At 44.2% G+C, this 25,961-nt stretch overlaps 1 protein-coding gene across 4 annotated transcripts in view; it reads left to right on the plus strand.

Moving 5' to 3' along the window:
- The window catches only part of NFIA (nuclear factor I A), a 464,681-nt gene that overhangs the window by 308,276 nt on the left and 130,444 nt on the right, over nt 1-25,961 (plus strand). For all 4 annotated transcript variants that reach the window (XM_027852710.1, XM_027852708.1, XM_027852711.1 and 1 more), the window contains exon 4: nt 12,086-12,160. In XM_027852710.1, the coding sequence (XP_027708511.1) occupies nt 12,086-12,160 (75 nt within the window). The remainder of the gene's footprint in view (nt 1-12,085; nt 12,161-25,961) is intronic.

Genomic DNA, 25,961 nt, shown 5'->3' on the forward strand with positions numbered 1-25,961 from the left:
AAACATTAATTTTTTAAAAATATAAATATTTAAAAATATAAATATATTTTCCCCATATACTTGGGGAAAATGGTGGGCATCCCTTTATGTGTGGGAAGCTAGCTGGTGGAGAGGAACAAATATTGGATTGGGAGTCAGGTTCATACTGGGTTCATACTCTGTCCCTGCCGCTTACTACCTTTGTGACCTCAAGTAACTTAACCCTATCTGGGCCTCAGTTTCCTCAAGTGTAAAAGAGAGTTGAAATGAGTTGCCGCAAAGACTCTTCAGGTCACTAATGTCTTTGATCCTCTGACCTTATCTTTGTGACCAGTGGGCAAGTCGTCTAACTTTCTGGGTCTCAGTTTCCTGATCTGTAAAATAGGAGATGAGTTTGGACTGCGTGGCCTTGAAGAAGGTCCCTTCCAGTTCTAAATCTTTAGGATAAGCCATCTTTACACATCCACACACATATGCAACCCCTCAAGTTTATGGTGTGTTTGGTGAAGACTCAAATCAGTGCTACTTTAGATTCAGGAAGTCAATTATCCGACCCTCTAGGTATTTTCCTTTCCACCTTTCTATTGCACAGCTCCAATCACAGAAGGCCCAATGAATCTGTGCTGAGAGAGTATGAATAGGGAAAGGAAGGGTTTTTTCTCTTTGGTTGTATAAGTGACCAGGTAGGGACCTCACACCAACCAATGTAATGGCTGGTTCCTGTGAAATAATCAGTTTCCCATAGAGTCAGAGATAGTAAGTTGCCTTTCTCCTTTTCTGTTATTCTTTCACCTCTCTAGATAAAAATCCATTTATAGATCGGGGCTCTTTCATTTACAAGTAAGCCAGTCCATCTGCAGATTGTCAGACTTGTGCTTGCCCAAATGTTAGAGAATGGGGCAGCTAGGTGCACTGGCCCTGGAGTCAAGAGGACCTGAGTTCAAATCTGGCCTCAGACACGTAGCACTCTCTAGCTGTGTGACCCTGGGCAAGTCACTTAACCCCAATTGCCTCACCCAAAAAATAAAAACAAAAACCAAATGTTAGAGAATCCATCATTCAGGGGAAACATGGGAAACAATGAAATTCACTGTAAAATGCTTTTCAGTTGAGAAAAGGTTCATTTAAAACACTCCAATTTGATTCAAGTCAGATTAAAACAAGAAAAGTAGCTTTTATTCTTTCAGAAGGATCCTTTTTGTTTTGCATTTTTTAAAGATAGTCATTATTGACTTTTGTTCTTGTATTATAGCCATTTTTCCTTGATTCCCTTGCCCCCCTCTGAAACAACAATGAAATATGCAAAAATTTGAGCAACAACACACTTAAAGACAGCTGGCTATGTATACAGCATTCCACACCTGTAGTTCCCACCTCCCATCTCCACTGAGAGGAAGAAAGTCTCTTTCCTTCTCAGTTCTCTGGGACCAAAATTGTTCATTGCAATTCATCCTTATGTGACTGCCTTTTTTTTATTTTTTTTTTTTTTGGCTAGGCAATGGGGTTAAGTGACTTGCCCAGGGTCGCACAGCTAGTGAGCGTCAAGTGTCAGAGGCTGTATGTGACTGCCTTTTGATGTCATTGTTTACATTATCACAGCTGTGGTATATGTCTTGTTTTCCCCTTCCTCCTTTCTTCATTCTCCTATTTCTTGAAATTCTTCATATGTGTTGTTTTTTTTACAACCCAATAATATGAAATAACTTTTAGAAAAACATTTCCATTGAGTTAAAAAATACCTTTTGCTAGCCTAATTATGTGTGAGCTTCCTCTTTAAATTCAGCATGAGTTTTATTTTTAATTGCATGAGTCATTTTTTAATCCCTGAGTCATACTTTTCTCTGAGCTTGGGCCAAATGGAGGTGAGACACTGCCCTGGAAATAGTCTTGGATGTGGAGACAAAATACTGGGGTTCAGATTCCTTCTCTGATGCTTACAGGGTGACATGAACAAGCCTCTTAATATCTCCAGGCCTCAGTTTCCTCTTTTGGTAAATGAGGGGTTCTACTGGCTGACCTCTAAGAGTGCTTCCAGCTTGAGGTTAATAAAGCCTTGGGTTTAGCATGTCAAGGGGCAGGCCTGTTTAAAAATGTCTGGCTTCTCCAAGTAGAAATTAAAAAAAAAGGTATAATTCCTAATATCTCAAGTGAAAGATGAAAAATTAAGGAATACATGCTGATGCTTTGTCTACTTGACAAAACTGTTTAAGGAACTAGGGTCATGTGGCATAGCAGAGACTCAGGGAGGTCATGATGAAATATCTGGAGGGTCAGACCACAGTCTGCATTGTTTTCCATTCAGTTTCAAGAGTTGTAGAAGTCATACAGTCCATTGAAGGGGCTTTGTGGCGGGTTTTAGGAGGACTCAGATGAAAGTTCCACAAGATGGACATCCTCAAAAGGTTTGCAGTCCCCATGGTTGGAGGGAATACTAATTGTTAATGAGATCCATGAAAGGCAGAGGCAGCGTGGCTTAGTGGATAGGGCAGTGGACTTGGGGTCAGAAAGACCTGCATTCCGAGTCTTTACTAAGATACTTACTAGCTGTGTGACTTGCTTCTTTTTGTCTCAATATCTTCATCTGTAAATGGGAGGGTCCCTTGCAACTCTCGATCTATGATTGTGTAATTATCATTGTCAGCCCTGTTTGTGTTGAGTCATTGGGTGATTGGTGCTGGTTTAATCCAATATTCTTCCCTTATTAACATTATGGGTAATAGAAGGATGGGCAAAGCCTGGTAGACGGAGGTCTCTGGATTCGTTCAGCTCCCTCATCTTTCTCTCCTATCCATCTTGAAGAGTGTGTCATAGTGAACAGAGTGTCTGGCTCTGCCATCAGAAAACCTGGGTTGGAATCGCCCCTTAGATATATATATATATATATTAGCTGGGCAACAGCTGGACTTCCCCTAAGAGAATCTTCCCCTGATTAATGGATATAATAAGTAGTTGTACTATGTCCTTTCCAGGATTCTTGCGAGGAAGGTGCCTCACAACTGTGAGTTATGATTGGTGAATATTTTTTGACTAAATACAGAAAATGTCCAAATAGGCTTTTCAAACTGGAAGCCTAACTTGGTTAGGCTGCCTGGAGCTTGATTCACTATATATACGTTTGGCTCACTGCCCTCTTCCTCTCTCCCACCCCTTCCCAGAGGCTGGACATGAAGAGGAATTCCTCAAAGGCTCTGTTGCCTCTTGACAGTGAGCAGTCATGTGAGCAGAGGTGAAGGGTATTCCTTTATTCATTCAACAAACATTAATTGAGCCTGAAGCCATGTGCTAGGCACCGTATGGGATATGAAGTTGGATAGGATACAGATGCTGCTCTCAAGGAGCCTATATTTGGGAGTTAGGATGAGGGAAGCGTTAGAGCATTTTCCTTGGAGTCAGAGGATATTGCCGTGGACGGGAAGGCCACTTCCCGTCCTAGACCTCATTTGTTTCATCTTTAAATGGAGCAGTTTAGACCAGATACCCTCTAAAGCCCAAGCTAGCCTTTAATCCACAATCTTTTAATCTTTGTAGGGGAGATAGACCAGGTGAGCAAATGCTAATTCTGTGGTGTTTGAACTCCGAGATTCCCCTCTCTGAGCACAGCCTCCTTTCTCTCTGCCTCATCAGAGTGCTGTGTCTTCAGGAAAACTGTAATCCCTCCATTCTTCTCTGTTCTCCTGCCTGCTCTGGCCTAATTTTTCTCCCTTCCATGCCTTGAGCCTGTAATTAGCCATTTTGTCCTTGAATCCCCACTTTCTTGGTCTTCCCATTCATGCTAGGGTAATCACCTTGATTTCATTCCATCTTGCTCTCCCTTCCATTTCTGATCAGGTTTCAGCCCAGCTTCCTGCTTGGTGAGATTCCTCCATATCAGCCCAAACCCAGACCCCAGCACAATATTCTCTGTCCAATTTTGTGCCAGACTTCAATCAAGCATCTGCCAGGGGTCTTACCCACTTCTGTGGCTTCAGTAATCATCTCTGTACAGTTCATTCCCAAATCTATATATCCAGCCGTCCTCTCTCCTGAGCTGCAGTCTCTCATCTGCAACGATCTCAACCTTAATGAGAACTAATAGTAGCTAGCATTTATATATCGCTTTAAAGTCTGCAAAGTGCCTGTGTTAATTATCTCACAATAACCTATGAGAGAAAGGCTGTTATTACCCCCATTTTACAAATGAGGAACCAGATGATGAAAGAGGGTAAGCAATTTACCCAGGGGTGACATAGCTATTAAGAGCCAGAGGCAAGATTTGAACTTGGGTCTTCCTGACTCCTAAGTCTAGTGGTCTATCCACCATGCCTCTTAACTTCCTCATGACATCTCCTATTGACATCTTAAAGCCCATACACCCAAACCAGATGACTTGCTATATCCTGAACTTGGTGTTGGATTCTCCATTCCTGTTTATTCTCATAAACCAACCCTTCACCTGGAATTCTTTCCCTCTTCATCTCTGCCTCTCAGAATCTTTTCTATAATGTGCACGGGTGTGTCGAAGTCCTTTCTAAAATGTAGTGCCCTGATACAAAATGAGAGATAACTATTGCTACTATTACTAATAACAAAACACCTAGCATTTACATATAAAGTTTGCAAAATGCCTTATATATGTATTATTTGTTTTGTTCTTCACAACAACCACGAGAGAGGAACGTGCTATTATTTTCCCCATTTTACCTATGAAAAAACTGAGGCAAACAGTTTAAGTGATTTGCCCAGAGTGACACAGTCAGTAAATGTCCGAGGCCAGATTTGAACTCATGTCCTCCTGGCTCCAGCCCTGGTGCTCTACTCACCTCGTCGCCCAATTGACCCAGAAGAAGGGACCAGGTATTTATGAGTATACTTTAATTCATTTCAAAAGGATTTATTGTTTGCTATATAAAATTCCCAGATTGAAAGTCTTTCCGGAGAGCCCAGGCCTTCCATAGCTAATAAGCCTGGATATTACAATCATCTCCAAATACAAAGTTATTCAAATAAGATCTACGAATGACAAGCGGCATTTTATAATGATTGTCATGGATTACTACCTGCTTAGTACTTATACGGGCTTGGCCCAACACACCCAATAAGAAAAAAAAAAACACAAAAATTGAAATAAAATAAACAGCTAACAAAAGTTAAAAAAGATACAGGAAAAATCATGTGCCACATGCTGTCCTCAGTACTGGGGATATGAAGGCAAAAATGGAACAGCTCCTACCCTCAAAGAGCTTACATTCTATTAGGAAACACCACATCATAATTAAATTATGTTTATACATATAAGATATATATATGATAAAGACAGAGTAATTTCAGGATGGGGAGGAGAAGGAGGGCATTGACTACTACGGACCCAAGAATGACCTCTCCTCAAGGTGGTCCTTGAGCTGTATTTGGAAAGAAGCCAAGGACTTGAAGAGACAGAATTGAAAAGGCAATAGAATGTCCGGGCATGAGAGTAATGGGAGGTGGAAGGAGCAGGGTGGCAATCCTCAGGCCCTGCCAGTTTTGGAGGCTCCCGTAATGCCTCTTGGATATGTTTGGGATCATTGGAGCTCTGCCACTTTGTCGAGGGCCGTGGTTTTCATTTGCCATCGCTTCTCAGCCCGATCCTCCATGGGACTATTATGACGGATAGCGCCTTGATATGCGGTCAAAGCCAGTCATCCTGAGGATACGAAGTATAATCAAAGCTAATGGATTTCTAACATCCCCGATCAATGCCCAAACACAGCGCCTGCATTACCTATTTTGGGGGTGCCTCTATCCCTATTCTATATACAGAGTTATTCCCCAGGAAGAGGTTCCCAAGTATAGGTAAGTTTGTGAGACCTGATGGTCATTATTGCAAACTGTCAGAGATTGGAGCGAGTAGAGTACGTTGACTTTTCTTTGAACATTATGAATGCTGATCACATATATGGAAAATGGACAGGCATGTATGTATTTATATCTACAGTGGGTTTTCTTTTTTGCAATTTCATCTTTATAGGGTACCTCCTGTGTGGGAACTCCGTCCACCAATCTGTATCAGGAATGTCTCAGAGTTGCTTGTAGCACTGAGAAGTTATTAAATGACTTTTTCAGAGTCATACAATTCGTAAAATTCTCTATTTTATGTCAAATTGGTCATCTCCTTTCAACATCAGACAGTAGCTCCCTATTACTTCAAGGATCAAATGAAAAATTCCTCGTCAGTCAGTCAAAAATCATGTATTAAGAACTTGTTTATGTGCCAGGCACTGTGTGAAAGAGAACGTTAAAAACAGAGTTCCTGCCCTGAGGGAGCGCCCATTCTAATAGAGGAGACAACAGGAAAATAATTATGTAGATGTGAGATATAGATGATGTAAATGGAAGGCAGTCTTAAGGGCACCAGGGTTGAGGGGAGGGTGGCAAGGTCGAGGACTGAGAGGGTAAGAGGAGGAGGTGTCCAGTGAGGACATTCCTAGCTTTCCCTAAGTAAGGGGCCTTTGTTGGGGGGGGGAAGAGGATAGAGGAAGGATACAGCTTTGTGCAAATGTCATGCATCCCAACTGCAAAAAAACTCTTAGAATGCTTATCCTCTGAGGCCTTCATGTTCCCAAGTCTTCTTTCTAAATGTAGTTTTCTGACATCAGTTAATATTGTGAGGACACCATTGTGGAGAATGCCTTGTTCTCCAACTAGAAAAGGAGCACATCATTTATATATACCAAATTCATGTTCTCATCTATAAAACTGACTTTGTTTCATCCATGCTGATAGAAGGAAAAAGAAGGCAGAGAGTCTAGGTGAAGAGAGACACAGAGACAGAGAGAGGGAAGGGGAAAGAGAAAGTGGGGGGGAGAGAGACAGAGAGAGAGAAGGGGAAAGAGAAAGTAGGGGAGAGAGAGAGAGAGAGAGAGTGTGTGTGAGTGTGTGTGTGTGTGTGTGTGTGTGTGCCCCCGCGTGTGTGTTTCCCTGACCTTTGCATATCTTACAAGGTTACCAGTCCCTAGGCAAATCCAACTTTTTCCTTTCTTGCCTTTTAAAAAAAGGTAGATAGATGTGCAATCCCTGCCTGAAATGAAATTTCACAGCTATAGAATGGCATTTTCCATAATAACAGCTGATATCATCAAGGGTAAAGGAAGCTAGCTGCTTGTACTAAATGCTCATCAAAGAACATGCCTCTTTATATTCTTACCTCTTCAAGAATGCCCCTGCTTCTCCCATCCCCCACCTTCCAGTGAGTATGACTGAATCTGGGGGATTAAAATCTGTTCTCTAATAGGGGCTTCGTTGAACACGACTTCAGTGAATGAACTGGGTTTTGGGTTTTTTTTAGTCATTTTAGATTAAATGAAAAAGGATCTCTCTCTCATTTTCAATCACCTACCCAAATGCTTTTGAACAGTAGGTTCAGAATTGGGGTGAGAACCAGATCATTTAGCAATCCGACTTCCCCTGTACGATATACTTAACCAAAGTATGTGTTTTGCCTGTATTTCTTTGAAGCATTATTCGAAAAGCCAACTGGGTGGGCACTCAGAATATCTAATCAGCCTTCCCACTGAGAAGCTTTTTAATGCTCACCTAAGGTTGGAATTTGGAATTAGTGAAATTTTCCATTTGGGGGAGGAGAAGACAAGCCCTTCTTTTACTTGCTCTACAATCAAATGGAGCCTCTAGATTGGGGAGGCTTGTTTCCCAAAAAGACATTTTTATGATTTAGCTATTGTTCCTGAGAATGAAATATTAATCCGCTCAGGTCTTCTTAGTAATTACGGTGGCCACATCTTGGCAGGTCCTGCCCCGCTCCTTGGGTTTCATTTTGTTTGCCGGCGTCTTCATGTTACCGTTTGCCAGTTGGTTTCCGAATAATAAGCAGAGGGTGCAATCCTAGTTTCCCGGCCACTTGCAGGAGCAGGGCTGTTCAGAGCAGAGGACCCTTCTCCTAGGATCCTGTGCAGATGGGAAGGAGTCCAGGCTGATGGGCTGTGCCATCTGATGAGGAGAAGACTTCCACAGATCTGCTGACGTCACGTCATCTGCCCACGTCTTTTTAAAGAGACTTTCTGTTTGGAGCTTTTAAAAAAAAGTGATGATAATTGGGGAAAGGAGCTGGGCCTGTGATTTCTTTGATATGTATAGAGAAGACTCCTACTGGTACAAGTCAGCAGCTTCTCTGTAACAGTCTCAGAGAGTTAACATGGTCAATGACTTTCCCAAGGTCAAACGATCCATGAGGGTCAGATGGGACATCAAGATTTGGACTCAGAGTTAGGAAGAGCTGCATTCAAGCCCAACTTTTGACAAAGAGTGGATTTGTGAACCTAGATAGATCACTATCAGTGCCCCAAGCATCTCTCTAAGGCTAATTTCCAGAGAAGGTGGTAGAAGGAATGCCCTCCACTATTAAAAGCACATTTTAACCTGTCTCCACTCCTAAATAACAAAATAATAATAATAGCTAGCATTTCTATGGCCCTTTAAGCTTCTCAAAGTGCTTTACAATTATTATTTCATTTTATCCTCATCACAATCCTGAGAGCTGGAGGCTATTACTGTCTTCACTTTACAGTTAAGAAAACTGAGGCAAGGATGGCCCTCTCCTCATTCGGCCCTGCTGCTTCTTAACCTCCTCTAGAAATGTTAGTTTTATTAAAAACCTATTAATCACACAGCTCTCAGTGACAGGATTAAAAGGGCCTCCCCCATCTACAGTCTACCATCCACAGAAACTCCATCTCCAGTAGGTCCACCTTAAAATAAGGAATTTCAAAGATTTAAGGCCTTCTAGGGAGAACATGCACCAGCAGGCAGGCAGTGAATGTAAACCCAGATGAGCAAAAGCCAGAGATCAGCCCGGGATTTTCAGCCTTCACGATGAATTTCCTTGCTATTATGTGGCTCTGCGTTCTAAGTCAAACTCTTAACATAAATTGTGGCAAGATTCCTTTGTGAGGGCCCGTGGGCTTGGCGCTGGCTGAAGCTTGCAGGGCCCCTCTAGGCAGGCTCTTTTAGTCTGCGGTGCCAAAACTTGGAGAAATTCTTCCTTCTCAGCTCCCCAAATCCAGTGGCTGATGCCTCTGGCCCTTACTAAATATAAGTCAAATAAAACTTGCACAATCTGGGTTGGTTTTTGTATGATGCAACTGACTCCATAGTCCTGTGAAATGGAATTGTTGATTTTAAAAAAGGAAATTATTTTCTTAACTAACCCCCCCCCCCCACACACACACATAACCACGATGGATTTTCTATAAAATAAGTTTCTGGGTTTTAGATGCGAAAATATATGAAAATTTTCTTTCAAATTCCAAGGAAAACCCTCCTATAAAGCAGGACCATAGGGAGAGGCATCTTCCTGGTGTAAGTGAATGGAGAGCTGACCTCAGAGACAGGACGGCCTGTGCTAGTCCCATACCTCACTGGTAATGTCTGTGTCTCCAACTTCTCAGGGTCCCAGGCAGCCCCAGACGATAGGTTGTAATAAAAGGCACCACCCTGCAGCGGTAGAGAGAGCTTCCTCACTTGGGATTTCCCCGTCCTAGTGAGAAATCAGAAGTCCAGGCTCAGTCCTTAGAGTGAAGGCAAAGTGTATAAAAAGCAAATAACTTCTCTCTCTTTTTTTTTTTAAAGACAGATCCATTTATAGCTTCCCTAAAACATGATAATTGCTTCTGTGTTCAGAGTTAGTAAATGCTGATTGCTAGACATTTTATTGATGGTATGTTAGTTAGACCCCATAGAAAGACACACAACTTGACTGGATAATATTGCCATTAACCAATATTTTTTTTTAAAAACCATGACGTACTAAGTTTGATAAACACTCATTAGAATGTAAAAGGTCACCTTAGAGAATAGGAATTGGACCCTTTCACAACTCTTACTAAGCAGAAAATTCTTCACCAGACAAAGGGTTGGAAATATTGGTAGAGACGTACAAAACAATTTCACTTTCATAAAATTAAAAAAGCTTTTGCACAAACAAAATCAGTGCAGATTAATAAGAGAGTAACACTGGTTGGAGAATAGGAGTAGGATTTTTTGTCAAATATCCCTGATAGAAGTTTGATATCCAAGACATAGAGGGAATTGATACAAATATGTAACAGCAAAAACTATTGTCTCAGTCGTCAAAGTTTATGGGGGAAAAACAGTTTTCAGCAGGAGAATCACAAATTATAAATGACCATTTGAAATAATTAATAGAAATAGAAGTATAAATGAAGATCACTCCAATAGGTCACTTGACATCCTACATATTGGCAAAGATCACAAGAAATAGGAATGGTCAATGCTGGGGAGGCTGTGGAAAGACCTATGCAGTACAGTGTCGTTAGGACTCTGCATTGGTCCAATTCTTCTGGATATCAATTTGGAATTATACAAAATAAATAAGTATGAACAAACTCTTTATACCCTTTGGCTAATGGATCCCATCATACCTTGAAGACATCAAAGACAAATACAAAGATCTAGTTTATACCAAAGTATTTTTGTCAGCATTTCTCTGGGTAAAGAAATGGAAACAAAATGGATGCCTGTCAACAGAGGAATGAGTGTGTGGGGGTGAGAGGGAGGGAAGCAGTGATATAGACATATAATGGAATATGATTTGCAATGAGATACAAGGAATAGGAGTTATCAGAGAAACAAGGGAAGACTTGTTTGAATTGATACGGAGTAAAGTAAGTAGAACCTAGAGAATGATGTAACAATGACTACAGCAATGTCGATGGAAAAATGTCACTAAAATGAAGCTAAAATCTGAGTAACCTTAAAATCTGGGATAGTCTCAGAGAACAGATGATGAAACATATTCTTTCCTCCTTATGGTGGAAAGGCAGAGGATGGGGACAGAATGTTGTATAGACATTGTCAGCTCTGTTCACTGTATTGGATATTTTTGCTTATTTTTCCTCATTTCAAAGGTGGCTTCAGTATAGACGAAGGGGAGGCAGCTTTTTTTTTCCCTAAACTGTTTATGATATAAAGACAAAAGGCATCAATAAAATGTATAAAAACTAATTAAGTGCCAACTCTGTGCCAGGCACTGATCTGATTTTAAAAAATAGCCCCTGGACTCAAGAAGGTTACATTATATGTGGGCATCTTTTATCAAGTAACCCTGAAAATACCTGCTGCTTATCCCATAGGGCAACTGTAATTTTTATGTTTCTTTTAAGAACCTTGGAAATCTCTCCTCTGACCTTGAGTTTAAAAATGGCCACTGAAGATGATCTTCCAGGGTCATATGTATAACTCATAACTAAATTCCTGGGGTGTGAGAGATAGATAGAATCCCAACACTTTTAGATCAGAATCCATCTTGAGTTTGCAATTCAGTAATTCACATGTTTTCTTGCCATTCAAAACCTTTTTTTTGTTCTACAATATTCCTAACATGAAGTGAGATAACAGATATAGTAAAGGAAATTAAGAAATTGATAGTTAAAAAAAATTTTTTAGAATAAATACATTTATTTTATCTTTAAATGAAAATTTTTAAAATTCAAAAAATTGTTACTGAAAGACAATAGTAAGTATCATGTATATGTGGGGGAGACCCATGAGTTTTAAAGTTGGAGGGTTTAAGCTTATTTCTGTATTTTTTCAGCAGCTGCTATTTTCTGATCCCCCCCTTCCCCACCCCCAGCCTCTGAAAATGAAGAGCACATCTTTAAGTCTTGTTTTGTTTGAATGAATGGGTAGATAATCTCGATCAGATGTTTCTTTAGAGAATCCTGTTTAAAACGATTATAGAACTGAGCTGTCCTACCCCCATTCTGACATATGATGCTTTTTTTCTCATTGTTAAGTCACCAGAGGTCATCCAAGGTAACCGTGTATTGAAATGGGCCTTTGTTTCAGGTTTCCTGTTGAATTTCTTTACCATTACAAAAATCATCCTGTTGCTACCGGGTCATGTTCACTTACCATAACCTGCAGACTTAACCACCAGACACCCTCCATGGGTTTTTCTGGCTGAGCCCTTCCCCATAAACAATAATTCAGGCTGAGTCGGAAACGAGGTCTTGGTCATGTGCCTGATCATTGTGAAACTGCCTTAGAGAGTCTGGGTGTCCAGGGTTGCCTGCAGCTCTCCTGTTTATGACACTTTCTCTTCTGTTTTTTTCTCTAGGACATTTGGGCTTCCAGGACAGTTTTGTCACATCGGGGGTTTTCAGTGTGACTGAGCTAGTCAGAGTGTCCCAGAGTAAGTATCCTTTCCCTTTATTTCATACCACGTCGGCTAGCTTTGGACTAGTTCGTTACCTGTACCCCCAGGGGTCCTCAAAACTTTCCACATTCACTCTAGATTCTTTGGAAGAATGCTGTCTCATGACAGCCAAGAATTTAAATCAGGAAAAGTTAAATGCTATATTGATGGGAGTCCTGGGAAAAGAACTGAAATCCTAATTAGAGAGGCTGTGTGGTATGTTGAATGACAGTTAGTAATAGCAGCTAGCATTTACATATTACAAATCTCTTTACAAATATTCCCTCATTTTAACAGCCCTGGGAGGTGTGTGCTATTATCAATTTCAGTTTTACTCTTGAGGAAACTGAGGCAGACAGAGGCTTAATGGCTTACCCAGGGTCACACAGCTAGTGTCTGAGGGCAGGATTAAAACTCATGTCTTCCTGAGTGCAAGTCTATCACTCCAGACATGCCCCGCCTCGGTCTGTTTGTCAAGTTACTTAACCACTGGGTCTTAGTCTCGGCGTTCTCATGGATAAGACAAAAGAAGGTTGGACTAGATGACCTGTAAGGTACTTTTCAGCACTGGCTCTATGTTCCTATGAGATTAATGGTCTCTACAGTTCCCTCATTTAAAGTGGACAGTGGGGGAAATCTGGCAGTTTTCTCCAATTCCTGAGACATTCTGCTTTGTAAAAAGATTTGGTTTTGACCTTTAAGGAATGCTAATGCCCACAGCATGAATGCCCCCCTGTTAAAAGATTGTCACCAGTCTGCCAATACTCACTAACGATGGGGGATTAAGAGTGCCTGTCACCCCCTGCTCCTCTGATCCAAAGGGGCATCCATTGGACGTCTGCTGTGCCATAATCCAGATAGCCCAAGTGTGAGCTCGACATACATACACACACACACACACACACACACACACACGTACACACCCATCCTATCAGCCAACCCTTGTTTTATTCCTTTTATTGTCTTCACAATCCCAATGCCTGGTATATAGAAGGTGCTTAATAAATGCTTGATGTTTAACTCAGAGATGCTTCCTATTGAAAGAAGAACTGTATAGGTTGCATCAGGGAATCCCACAACCTCAAAGTTGAGAGGGAACTCAAGAGTCCATCTAGCCCAACCCAAACCTGACCAGTGGTTTCCTACCCTTATCTTGAAGACCAGTATGTGTAGGGTAGGGGGAATGGGAGGAGGTGAGAGGAGGGTCTGATTTCTATGAACAGGAGCCCATGTTACTTTGGGAGAGCTTGAGCTGTTAGGACATCTTTTCTTTACCTCCTTGGGATTTCCTTCTGTTCTGTAAGAAAAGTGAATAAATACATCCGTAGCCTGTACTTTGTCAGTCCCACTCCTGGCCATGTATGCTTCAAGGAGGAGGAAGATAAATAGAACAGTCTAGCCCCTGTTCAGCACGCCATTTTGGATGCCCAAAGGAGCCAGGGAGAACGAGGCTAATCCTTCTTACTCAGCATCACTTAGGCCTTGAGAACTCAGATTCTGAATGTAGGATTCCACGAAAAAGGAAGACCTCTATTGTTCATCTGTTTACTTTTCAGCTTAACGTAGAATTCCTCTCTCAGCGTCACCGGCTGTAGAGAGGACCCAGATGCTCAGGTCTAATGTAGCTACCCTTGACCATTTGTGGTCCCGTGGATGACCCTTGATTCTTCCTGCTCTGATATCTGACTTACTCTCAGCCAGGGCCAAGATGGCGGATCTATGGGGACTGGAGGACTGGGGAAAGTAGAGCATGGATGGCCAGGCAGGAAGGAGGGAGGTGGGATGCAATTGTGTATGACAGTGATCTGAGGAGCTCAGGACAGTGGAGGAAGGTGGCGAGAGGATAACTGAGGATTCCTATTTGTTATCCTACTGGCCTGGAGGGAGGTGGGGAGCCTAGGAGCTAGGTTCAAACTCAAAGCGTGACAACATCAATGCTGTAGAACAAGGAAGGACCTCACAGGCCATCTGGTTCAACTCTCTTACTTTACAAATGAGGAAATTGAGGCCCAGAGATGTTACAAGACTTGTCCATGGTCAATATCATATGGAATGCAGCTCATAACGGCCACATACTTAAAGTAGCAAACGTCATTATCACCCCAGTTCTACAGATGAGATGAGCAACGTGACATAAGGGAAAGAACGCTGAAGATGAAGAGGGCGAGGTACAGATAATAATAATGCTTGTCTGTGCCTCAGGTTTAGAGAAGGGAAGTGACTTGGCTGAGGTCTCACAAACAGTAAGGAGATTTGAACTCAGGTTCTCTGACTCCAAAGCTCAGTTTTATGCTGGGTTTTTTTTTCTCTTCTTGCTAACATAGTCTGCCTTTGAAAAATAAATCTCCCAGGGCTGCTGAATCTCAAGCATAATTAATGGGAGAAAGCTGGCAAGATTGAAAGAGTTCAGTTCAGATTGTGGCAATTGTTGTTTTTGCTTTGTTTTGTTTTGTTTTTTTTCCTTGGGGGGAATAAGTTGTGTGGTCTGACCAGGTATCAAGAATGAGGGATAGAAAACCTAAGTGCTCCCCCCATCCTCCCAAGGTCAAGAGGGAGTGAAAAGGGTCCCCAGTTTGGTGGGTGCATCTCTGGTAGTGAAATTATTGCCAGGAGGGCCAAGAGGCGCCCCGATGGGGCTGGCGTGGATGCCTTCTTCCAGGGAGCACTCCCAACAGGGAGCTCACCAGCCCATTGGAATACTGGCGTGAAGCAGCCCAGAGAAATGCTCTGGCTTATCTGAACTGGTTCTGGGACCCTGATATTGATGCTCTGAGCTCGTTACAGGTCATGGTTTTGCATCCTATCCAGGACTGAATCAAACCCTGCCTCTCACTCTCACAGTGGAGAATAATATTTGCTCTGTTGACTCAGTCACGGCCTTGGGCTAGGCTAAGGGCTGCAGCTCCCAGGGGGCTCTGCCCCTCCCACCCAGGGCCCATTAAGCCAAGGGCATCTGGGGATTTTTCAAGAGCACCCTTTAGCTTGCAAACAGTGACAATCCCTTGGGTAACATTCCGGAGGCCAGGCACCTTCCAGAAAGCCTTACCACTTAAGGAGGCTGCCATTACTGTGGTAGAGGCCGGAAATCAATTCCAAGACCCTCAGATCCAGCACCTGGGATGGGCCACCCTGGGGAACACTGGAGTGATTATGCCCACCGCTTGGATCCATCTGTGAGCTCGCACTGATGTGTAGCCTAGACCATCCATCCCTCTCACCCTCTGGGATGGTCCGCAGAGGAGCCGCCCAATATCCTCGAGCCCTTGTGCTGCCATGGATAGTGACCTGACCCATGATTTCCCTGAAATGATCCCCGGGACTTCTAGATAAGGAAACTCTCTTCAGCAGTGGGTGGTCAGCATTTTCTCTGCAGTGTCGCCTTGGGGTACTGAGAGGTTCAGCCAGTCAGTCGGTAAGCATTTAACTAATCTAATAGATAAGCATTTATTAAGCACCTACTATGTTCCAGGCACTATGCTAAGCACTGAGCCTACAATTAAATTAAAAAAGCAGGCTCTTATGATGAGCCAGGTACTATCTATATAAAGAGCTAGGGATGCAAAGAAAGGTAAGATCACCCCCTGTTTTCAAAGAGTATTTGTAATGGGGCAACCAACATGCAAGTAATGAAGTATTTAACGAAGGTTAAATGACTTGCCCAAGATCACACAGTCCCATGTCTCCTTGAAAGAAAGAGGAAAGGAAACAAGCATTTATTAAGCCCCTACTGTGTGCCAGGCATTGTGCTAAGCACATCACAAGTATTATCTCATTTGGATCCTCACAATAGCCTGGAGAGGTAGATGGTGTTGTTAATGCCCATTTTACAGATGAGGCAGCCAGAGATTCAGTAATTTCCTGGAGTCACTCAGGTAGTGAGACTCTGCACTAGTAAGTACAGAATTTGATCTCAGTTCTTCTGACTCTAGGTCCAGTGCTTTGTGTACTGTGGTGCCCCCTAGCTGGCACAGTACCTTTTTAAATATTATTAATTAGATCGTAGTCATAGATTTTGAGTGGAAGGAACATTACAGAGGCCATGTAGTCCAGCCGCCTGGTTTTCCAGATGAGGACCCTCAGGTCCAGAGAAACTGACATCGCCATGATCACACAACTAGTAATGAGAAGATACAGGATTCGAACCCATGTCCTTCAGCTACAGATTTTCATAAAACTGAGTTTGGAGTCAGAGAAACTGAGTTCAAATCTCCTTACAGCTTGGGAGACCACAGCCAAGTGGCTCCCCCTCTCTGAACCTGCAGATGAGGAGACTGAGGCACAGACGAGACTTGGTGTAAACTGGATAGCCAGTCACTTAATCAGTCAGTTTGCATTTGTTAAGTGCTTACTGTATGCTAGGCCCAGGGCTAAGCTCTGGGGGGGAAGAAAGGCAGAACCAGCCCCTGCCCTCAGAAAGCTCACATTCCAATAGGGAAGATCCTGTTTCAACAAATAATTACATTTAAGATACTCAGAGCATAAATAGGAAATGACCTGAAGTCGGACATTGGGTGGGGGGAGGGGGAGATGGGGAGAAGGAGGGGGCTGGGGAAGACGTTGGCATGGAAAGGTAATTACACTCCAGCAGTTTGCCACCCAACAAGGTAGAATTAGGATCAGTAGTTGGAAGTTACGAGGAAGCAAATTTGAGCTTGATATCCGAAATAACTTTCTTAAAATGAAATTGGTTGTAAATGCTTTGAGATCGAAGACTTTCACTTTTGCCTGCCTGCTACATTTACTGATATTCAGTCGTTTTTCAGTTGTGTCTGACTCTTAGTTTTGGGGGGGTTTCTTGGTAGAGGTACTGGAGTGGTTTGCCATTTCTTTCTCCCACTCATTTTATAGATGAGGAAATTGAGGCAGGCAGAGGTTAAGTGACTTGTCCCGGGTCACACAATTAGTAAGAGTCTGAGGCCAGATTTGAACTTAGGAGGATGAGTCTTCAGATGAAAACGATCCAGAAATGGGGTGAGCTACCTCAGGAGGTTGTAGGTTCCAGCTCCTCAATGGTGCTTTTCAAGGAGACAGGGTAATTATTTTCTGGCTGTGTTCAGTCCATCAACCCATCAGCAGAGCAACCTGTGTGCCAGGTACTCTGCTGAAGTCGGGGAATTGAAAGACAAAATTTGACCCAGTCCCCTTATCCCAAGGAGTTTTGTAGATGAATTGTTGTTCTGGTATCAGTTGGACCAGGTGCCCTTGGAGGTCCCTTCCAGCCCTCTGATCGCCTCCTCTGCCTCCCCTCCCATGGTCCTGTCCAGCGCAGCACTTACGGTCCTGGGGTTTACCCCTTCCTGGGGGCGGTGCCCAGCATGGGGCATTTCCTGGAGTCTACAGGGCCTTGGCATTCATTCAATGAGCATTTGAACTTGATGTTATCATTCTTTGCCTTCCCCATATATTTCCAGAGCAAAATCTGTTTTTGGCTCTTCTGTGATTTCTTCTAATTGGCCCCCTGCCCTTTGGATACTCCCTCATTAGGTGGCACCAGAGAATAACTGTGCAAAGTTTGTTGTTTTTCATAGGTTTCCCTAAAAGGTGGGGGTGCCAGAGAGACTCTGGGGGCGGGGGCGAGCTGCTGGCTCCACTGCACAAACTTTGAGGTGATTAGGGCAGCCAGCGGGCACCCTCGCTGCCCGAGGCAGACTGGCTGGCCCCTGGACTGGGTGCCCTGAGGAGATGGAGTCAGGGACTCCTACGGGCAACCACCTGAGGAAGCTTTGTTCTCATGAGCTCTGGGCCCCCAGCTGCTAAAGGTCAGGAGCCTGTCTAAAAAGAAAGAGGGAAAATCCCCAGACTGACTCTGGCTTTCTTACGTCACTCAGTCAGTGAGGTGCCCCTTCGTAAGGCGTACGTGTTATTCACTCTCCGGGGACACTGTGGGAATTCCCCCCACCTCTGGAATTCAAGATCAGCCCCCTTTCAATCACTTAGCCAGTCAACATTCAATTTCCCTAAGTGATCATGTGGTTAATGTTGACATGGAACGTTTCTGTGGGAGGCCGAAAGGACGGGAAGCTTGGGATAGTGTAATAGAAATGATGATAATTCAGCAAGGATTTGTGAAGTTCTGTCCATGTTCCTGATACCGCGCTGGGAATTGTCGTTCAGTCCTTACAGTCACGTCTGACTCTCCGTGACCCCATTTGGGATTTTCTTGGCAGAGATGCTAGAGTGGTTTGCCATTTACTTCTCCAGCTCATTTTACAGATGAGGAAACTGAGGCCAACAGAGTGAAGTGACTTGCCCAGGGTCACACAGCTAGAAAGTATCTGAGGTCAGATTCGAACTCACTATGGCGCCACCTAGCTGCTGAGGACACAAAGATGTAAATTAAATAGACCCTGCCCTCAAGGATCTTCTATTTTGTTGGAGAAGCAATTTGTACACCTATAAATCTATAATTACCTAATAATTTGAAGGAGGAGAGTGCTAGTGGCTGGGGGGAGTCAGGAAAGGCACTTGCTGTTGCCATGATAATAGAGTAGCAAACCTGGGTTCAAATCCTGCCTGGCTGTGTGACTCTCAGGACTTCAGGCAACTCTCTCAGAGTCAAAGTTGCAGGGAAGGTGTCGATCTGCATTGTGGGTGGAGTTTCCTCATCTGGGAGTGTCTGTCCCTGTCCTATCTTAACTCACTTTGAGTTCACCAAGCACTTCCTTCGTCACAGCCCTGTGAGGGAGGCAGTACGGATATCTCATCTATTTTACATGTGAGGAAACTGAGGCTCAGAGAACAGAAGATGGCTAGAGCTTTGGACTTTGCATCAGGAAGATCTGGGTTCAAATTCTCCATGAGACACAAGCTGAATGACCAGGAGTCAGTCACAGAGCCTCAGTTTCCTCACCTCTAAACCGGAGATGGTCAGCTTGCCCCACAAGGCCGTTGGGAGGAACAAAGGACATAATATATGTAAAGCATTTTTACTACCTCACAGTGTTGTGTAAATGGAGACTGCTATAATTACAGTTGAAAGCACAGTGCTTGGCGCACAGTAAGCATTTAATAAATGCTTGTTGATTGAAAGAGCCGGGGCTCTGGAGTGAGAAGCTCTGAGTCACTGTGTGCCCATAGACGGGTCCCATGAGCACTCTGTGCCTCACTTTCCCCGTTTGTAAAATGAAGGGATTTGGACTTGTTGGGCTCTGAGGTCCCTTCTTTCTTTAAATCTGTGATCCTCTTACTCGTCCCTGGTTACACAACCCGTAGTGAGTAAGGGGCACGCCGAGAGGGAGGGAGAGAACGTGAATTCCAACCCAAGACCTGCAGCTCTGCAGAGCCAGCACGCCTTCCCCTGCACTGTATTATATCTAAGCCAAAGAAGAATCATCTCTGGTTTTCTCTGTGCTACAGAATCCCTAAAGTTGTTTTTGCATGTGATCATGAGCAAAGAGGCAGGAACCATCTGTTGAGAGATTCTCTTGCCCGATGGTGCATTCTCAAACAAAGACTTCTCAAGGAAGCCCTCTTGGATTGGTCTGTTTCCCATGTATTTGCCACAATCTGGCTTCTCCTAAGAAGCTTGCTTACTGATGCTGGGATGACCCCAACCACTCATCCTTCCATCCGTCCACCCATCCGTCCACCCATCCATCCATCCATCCATCCATCCGCCTAGCCACCCCTCCATCCACCCATCCACCCCCCCATCCATCCATCCACGTAGCCATTCACTCATCCACTCAACCACTCCTCCATCTACTCACCCATTCTTCCATCTACCTATCTATCCACCCATCTACCCACTCATCCTTCTACCCACCCCTCCATCCATCCACCTATCCATTCATGCATCCACCCAACCATCCATCCACAGCTTCTTTTTACTCTGTAGCCAGCTGTACCCCCATGTGTGGGTGTATGCCTCTGGATGTTAGGCTGTCAATTTGCTTTCCTGATGCTAACGTCCTCTGAAAAATTCCCTTGTCTCTCCCCACTTCCTTCAAAAGTGCTGACTCGGTCAGACCCGAAGTTGGTGGAGTGCTTTTTAAACCCTCCACTGCTTTCCTGGGAGAGGCAGGGAAAACCGCAGACACACAGAGGGCATTGTGGCTCCGGTCTGCATGGATTTTTCTTCTCTGCCCGTGGTTTCTCCATCCTCAGAAGCTGCAAGGGTTAAGTAAACTCAGAGGCTAAGGATGACTTCAGGGCCCTGGAATTTGGATAAAGCCAGGGTTCTCAGAGCCAGCCGTGGGTTCTTTGGGTGTGAAAAAGCCCTCCCGGTTACCCAGCTTGGTTTGGGGTTCCGGTTCCCTTGCTGCAGAATCTATGAGAGCCCCAGCCACGGGATTGTCCTGGCCCAGCCGCAAGCAGGCCCAGCCTCCTAGAATGCTGCAGGATTCCAGAGCTGCTCGTCAATGGGCCATGGGAATGGACGGAGTGGGGCTCCGTCTCCAGCCTGGCATGAGGTGGCACCCTAGTGGCTGCTTGGTGCCTTTAAGCTGTGCTGTCTTCCTGCTGCACTCCCACACGGGCAACAGCCTCCATGTGCCCCAAGTGACATTTAAAAGCCGCCCAAAGGTCAAGCCCTCCCGGGGCCCTCCTGAGAGTGAACTTTGGGGTGCCTGCCTACAGCCCGGGGCTGAATAAAAGCGATTTGCATCATTCATTCCTTCTTACCAGAAGAGCATGGTCAAAGAAAGGGTCAGCTCAGTTAAAGAGCACATCAATAAAGCTGGAGGTCTCTTGGTCCTTTGGCCAGGTGGACCCCCAGGGCTGGAATGTTCTTCCTTCCCACCTCCATCTCCCCAGATCCCTCGCTTCCTCACATGCCCCCTCCTTCAGGAAGCTTCTGGTCCTCCCGAGTGGTTAGTGCAACAATTTTCCTGCCCCCCCCAAAAAAACTACTTTGCATTTTTTAAAATCTATTCTGTGTTGTCTTATCTGTACATACATGCCCCTCTACAATGTACCTAAAGAAATGTCATTCTCTACCTTCCTTCCAAATATGGTTAGAGATTTAAAGCTGAATCAGCCAGTCGACAAGCATTTATTGATTAGGTCCTTACTAGGAGCCAGGCATTGTATGAAGTGCAGGAGAATCCAAGGAAAAGCAAAATCAACTGCTGCCCTCCAGGAGCTTACATTCTGATAGGGGAGACAGCTTGAACGTGCAGGAAATAAGACAGGGCAAATGGAAGGGACCTCCAAGGTCATCTGTCTGCTCTAGCTTTCTATTTTTAAAAAGAGGAAACCGAGCTTCTGGTTTGCCTAAGCTCCCACAGGGCTTTGGTGAAGGGCATAGGGGAGGCACTGGGGCCTCTGACTCCATATCCAGAGCTTCTTTTAACATGCCCTAGGATTTCTTTTCTAATTCAGGCTCCTTCCCACTGATTCAATTTAATTCAATTCCACAAACATGCACCTACTATGTGCAGAGGCAAACATCACTGAGACCCTTTCCTTTAAGGAGCTTACACGTAGCAGGAGGAGCCATGATCCCCAGTGTCATTTTAGAGCCAGAAAAGATTTTAAGGAACATCAGCTCCAGCTCTCTCTCTTTATAGATGGTGACCGAAAGAAAGGGAAGTGACTTTCCCAAGGTCGTACAGGTAACCAAGATTCCAACCTCCCTGTTCAGCAATCTTTTCATTCCAATATGTCATGAGCTTAGATTTGTAGGACATGTCCTAGACTTTTAAAAACATATATATTTATATTTATATACATACATACATGTATATATACAAATATATGTACATATAAGTATGAGGTAAACATATAGATCTACCTATATGTATATAGAAATATGTATTATATAGAGAAGAAATATGTATCATGTGTGTGTGTACATATATATATCTATATGGATATAAATCCAGCCTAAACTTTTTATTTTCTTCAAATGAGAGGTCCATTGGTTTTTTCCTCTCGTTAGTAATGAGAAGACTGCCACACAGAAATTACCATTTTAAAAAATTGTCCCCATTGCTTAGCTGGCATGAATGTTTGAAATGGGCCCTTTGGGCTTCGGCATGAGAGAAAGAGGGGAGAAAAGATTATAATAAAAAATAGATCGCAGGCATAGACCGAAGAGTTTCTGTGACCTTGCTTTTTGTCTGCTGTTCCACAATTCGATGGCAGTCCACTCCAGCCATTCTCTCGATCAATATCCTATTAAAGCTACACAAAAAAAAGTCTCCATAAACTTCGTGGTTAGCCGTGTTTATAAATGGAACTCAGCATAATGAGATGGTCAATATCAGACTGTACTAGTCGTTGCAGAATGAGCATAGCCCATTTTCTAGCGGGAGGTTTTCGGTGCAAGCCCATCTAATGGGAGGGGACAGACAACATGGAGGAGACAAAGCAGAGGCAGACCTTGAAAATCAAGTGGCCTTCTGGACAGCTCAAAAATCTCCAATTGGCATTGTTCCTCACCTCGTCCCAGTCTCTAAAGAACAGAATCCCCGAAGTTTATCTGCTCGACATAATTTTCCTTCCCCTTGTCTAATTCTTTTTACCTCAAATCCATTGTGACATTAGGAAAGATATTTTCATAGTTTTAATCAACTCTCAAAGGAAAATAAAGATGGAATCATACATACTGCCATATTCTCAGGAAGAAAAATATATCACTTCGACTGGCCTAATTTAGTGGGTTTCCTGTACTATAATTCAATCAGTTTCCAAAATAAATATTAAAATTGAATTAGTGCAGAGGGGTTTTTTGGTTAATTTTTCTCTTATTTTTCTTTACATTTTTGGGGGTGAGTACTTGAGCGGTAAGACTGGCAAGGGCAGGAATGGGCTGGCAGAAATCAGGATTTCCATCAACTGCTATTTATCCCCAAAGCGCAAGTCACAGGGTAGGTGGCCGATGTAGAGATCTCCTTTTCTAACCCCTCAGCCCCAGTGGAGAGCAAGGGACCAAAGAAGAGAGGGTTTTCCCCTCTGAGGCTCACTCTGCCTTTGGCTTTTTCCATCCTTACGCCCTCCAAGGAGGGACGGAAATGTGTCCCTGGCATATTTGTGTGTGTGTGTGTGTGTGTGTGTTTTGTGTGTGCGTGTGTGTGTGTGTTTTGTGTGTGCGTGTGTGTGTGTGTGTGTGTGTGTGTGTGTGTGTACACGTGCACAGGGGCACGTAGACCACCCTGGGAGATGAAATCAGACCTCATGCCAGAGGAGTCCCTCCACTTACCACTACCATCCATCAAAGGGAGCCGTCAATGGAGGGCCCATTCTCTTCCATTAAGCACTTTGCCCCTCCCCGCTTCCCAGGGAGAGCCATTGGCCAGGTGGCCCCATGACTGGGGCCCACTCCAAGGTCAAGTGTCAGGCCCTTTGCTCATTTCAGTTGCCGATTCTGCAGAATTCACCAGTTGTGGAACATCTTCATGGTCTGGGTTTAAAGCTAGGATGGCCGGGACACCCCCACCCCAGCGCTTTAGTATTCTCAAAGACTTGTGAGCGGGGGCTCAGCTCATCTCTTCTTCACACGGACATCCAGCCATGGCACTGCTGCCATCCGTAGGGCATTCACACACTTGGAAGGGCTTTCATAATAATCACAGCAGGGATGCGGGGACAGCCATGGCGCAGGGGGGGGAATGCTATACTCCTCACTGGGAGGCCCTTAGAAGATGGAAGAGCAGATATGGCCCCTTCCCTTCCCCCATCCCCAAGTAACAAGGATATAAAGATGAACTTTTCAGAATGTGCTCTGGCATATTCTGGTGCAGTGACCCAGCACTGAACTGGAGTCAGAAATCCAATCTGATTTGCCCAGACTTATGCCCTTACAGTGTGCTAGGCTCTGACAAAACCAACACTGCCCATCCCTAAAGACCTCTATGAAGAAGTCTATTGCTGGGATTCAGTATCCACACAAATAAGTCAGTGCCACATACGCACAAATTTATAGTTGGGGGAGAGATCAGGAAATGCTTCACGGACGTGGGGCTATCTGAGCTGAACTTTGAAAACAGCTAAGGATTCCAAGACAGAAGAGAGGGATGGAATGCCCAAGCACCGAGGTGGGAATAGTCTGATGAAGTCAAGGAAAAGCAAGTCAACGTTTTAGCTGGAACCCTGAATCAGAGATGGGCAGTGAGGTCAAGTAAGCCTGGAAGGGTAGCCCAGAGCCTTAATTCACAAGCTCTAATAGGCAGGTGGAAGAGCTTATATGTTATCCGAGGAGCAACAGGGAGCCAGTGAAGATTCTTGAGTATCAGAGTCACCTTATCAAACCTGTGCTATCGTAGTAGCTCTTTGGCAGCTGCGTGCAGGCAAAGGGACAGGCTTGAGGCAGGGAGGCCAATGAGGGGATATTAACAGTAATCCAAGTGAAAGGTGATAAGGACCTGAACTAGGGTGGTGGCTGTGGGTGAGTGGAGACATGTGGGAGAGATGCTATCAAAGTCAACTTGCCACCTGATTGCACACTGATGGCTAATGTTGAGCATGTTCCCAGTGCATTCTGGGTTGGGCGCTCACATTTTGGAGCGCCTTCTCTGGTTTATAGAGCACACAGATTGAGAGAGAGAAAACAGCCATTGGATCAGGGCTTCTTAACCTGAGGTCCATGAACTGTTATTTTAGATTTTTGATCATTGTATTTCCGTGTAATTGATTTCATCTTAATCCTGTGGGTTTTATTTTACGCATTTAAAAACACGATTCTGACAAGGGATTCATAAGGCGTCACCAGAATTGCCAAAGGGGTCCATTGTTTTAAAAAAGGTTAAAAATTCCTGAATCGTAACATGAAGGCTAACCATACTAGGTTAACCCAATCCCTGGACCTTGAAGACTAATCGTACCAGGTTAACCCAAACCCTGGACCTTGAAGGCTAACCGTAACAGATTAACCCAGCCCCTGGAGAACGAACACTAACCAGATCAAGCTAACACAGTCTCTGCACCAATACTGGGTCCAGAATTGAATGGGGACTACTTTTGACTTCAGCTCCAGGCTAGGAAGAGGCCACACCAGAAAATGCATGATGGTATGAACTTGTAAGGGCCAGAGGCACACTCCCTGTCTGTGGATTGTGTAAGATGTATGGGACTTAGGGCCCAGTGTGAAACTCTGACATGATTATTTAGCATGTAAGTACAGAAGCCGGGGAAGAGAAGCTTGGGGACAGACGGAGAGACCGTACAGATGGTCTTTCTCCGGGTTACCACGGCATCCCTTTGGGGCTTCATTTAGGGCTCCAGGATGTTGCTAAGCAGTTGGCTCTCCATTGTTGCAGACTGGAAGTCAAAAGCTAAGCTGCCCAAAGCTTTGGTGTTGATGAGCCTGCATTATTCAGTCAGTCAGTCAGTTAACAGGCAGCCAGCCAGTCATTAAGGGTCTGCCTGCACCCATGAAGTACCAGTGATCCAAATTTAAACCTATACACATCTTCCCCTTAATGAGCTTACATTCTATTGGAGGAGATGAAGGTCTGAAACATTCGTAGTAGAAAGAGGGCGAATCAAGCATCCGAGGACCTGCGACCACTCTCTACCTGTGTGAGCTTGGGCAAATTCTCCAAATCTCCCTGAGCCTCCATTTCCCCATTTGTACAAAGGAGGAATTTTACAAATAGGAAACAGAGGCACAAGGAGATTAATTTGCCTAAAGTACACAGGCAGTTAGTATTTTTTTTCTTCTCTACTCAGAACCAGATAAATGTTGTTTCCCTTCTTCTGGGCAGTGTGGTCCAGTGGGAAGAGCATTATATTTGGAGTCAGAGGACCTGAGTTTAAATAAGAGATCTGCCACCTGTGTGACCTTGAGCATGTCCCTTCTCTAGGCCTCGGTTTCCTCATTTGTAAAATGTAGGGGTTTAAACCAGATGGCCTCTGA

This window comes from Vombatus ursinus, unplaced genomic scaffold (assembly GCF_900497805.2).
Source record: "Vombatus ursinus unplaced genomic scaffold, bare-nosed wombat genome assembly UNPS02009824.1, whole genome shotgun sequence".
Taxonomy (NCBI): Eukaryota; Metazoa; Chordata; class Mammalia; order Diprotodontia; family Vombatidae; genus Vombatus; species Vombatus ursinus.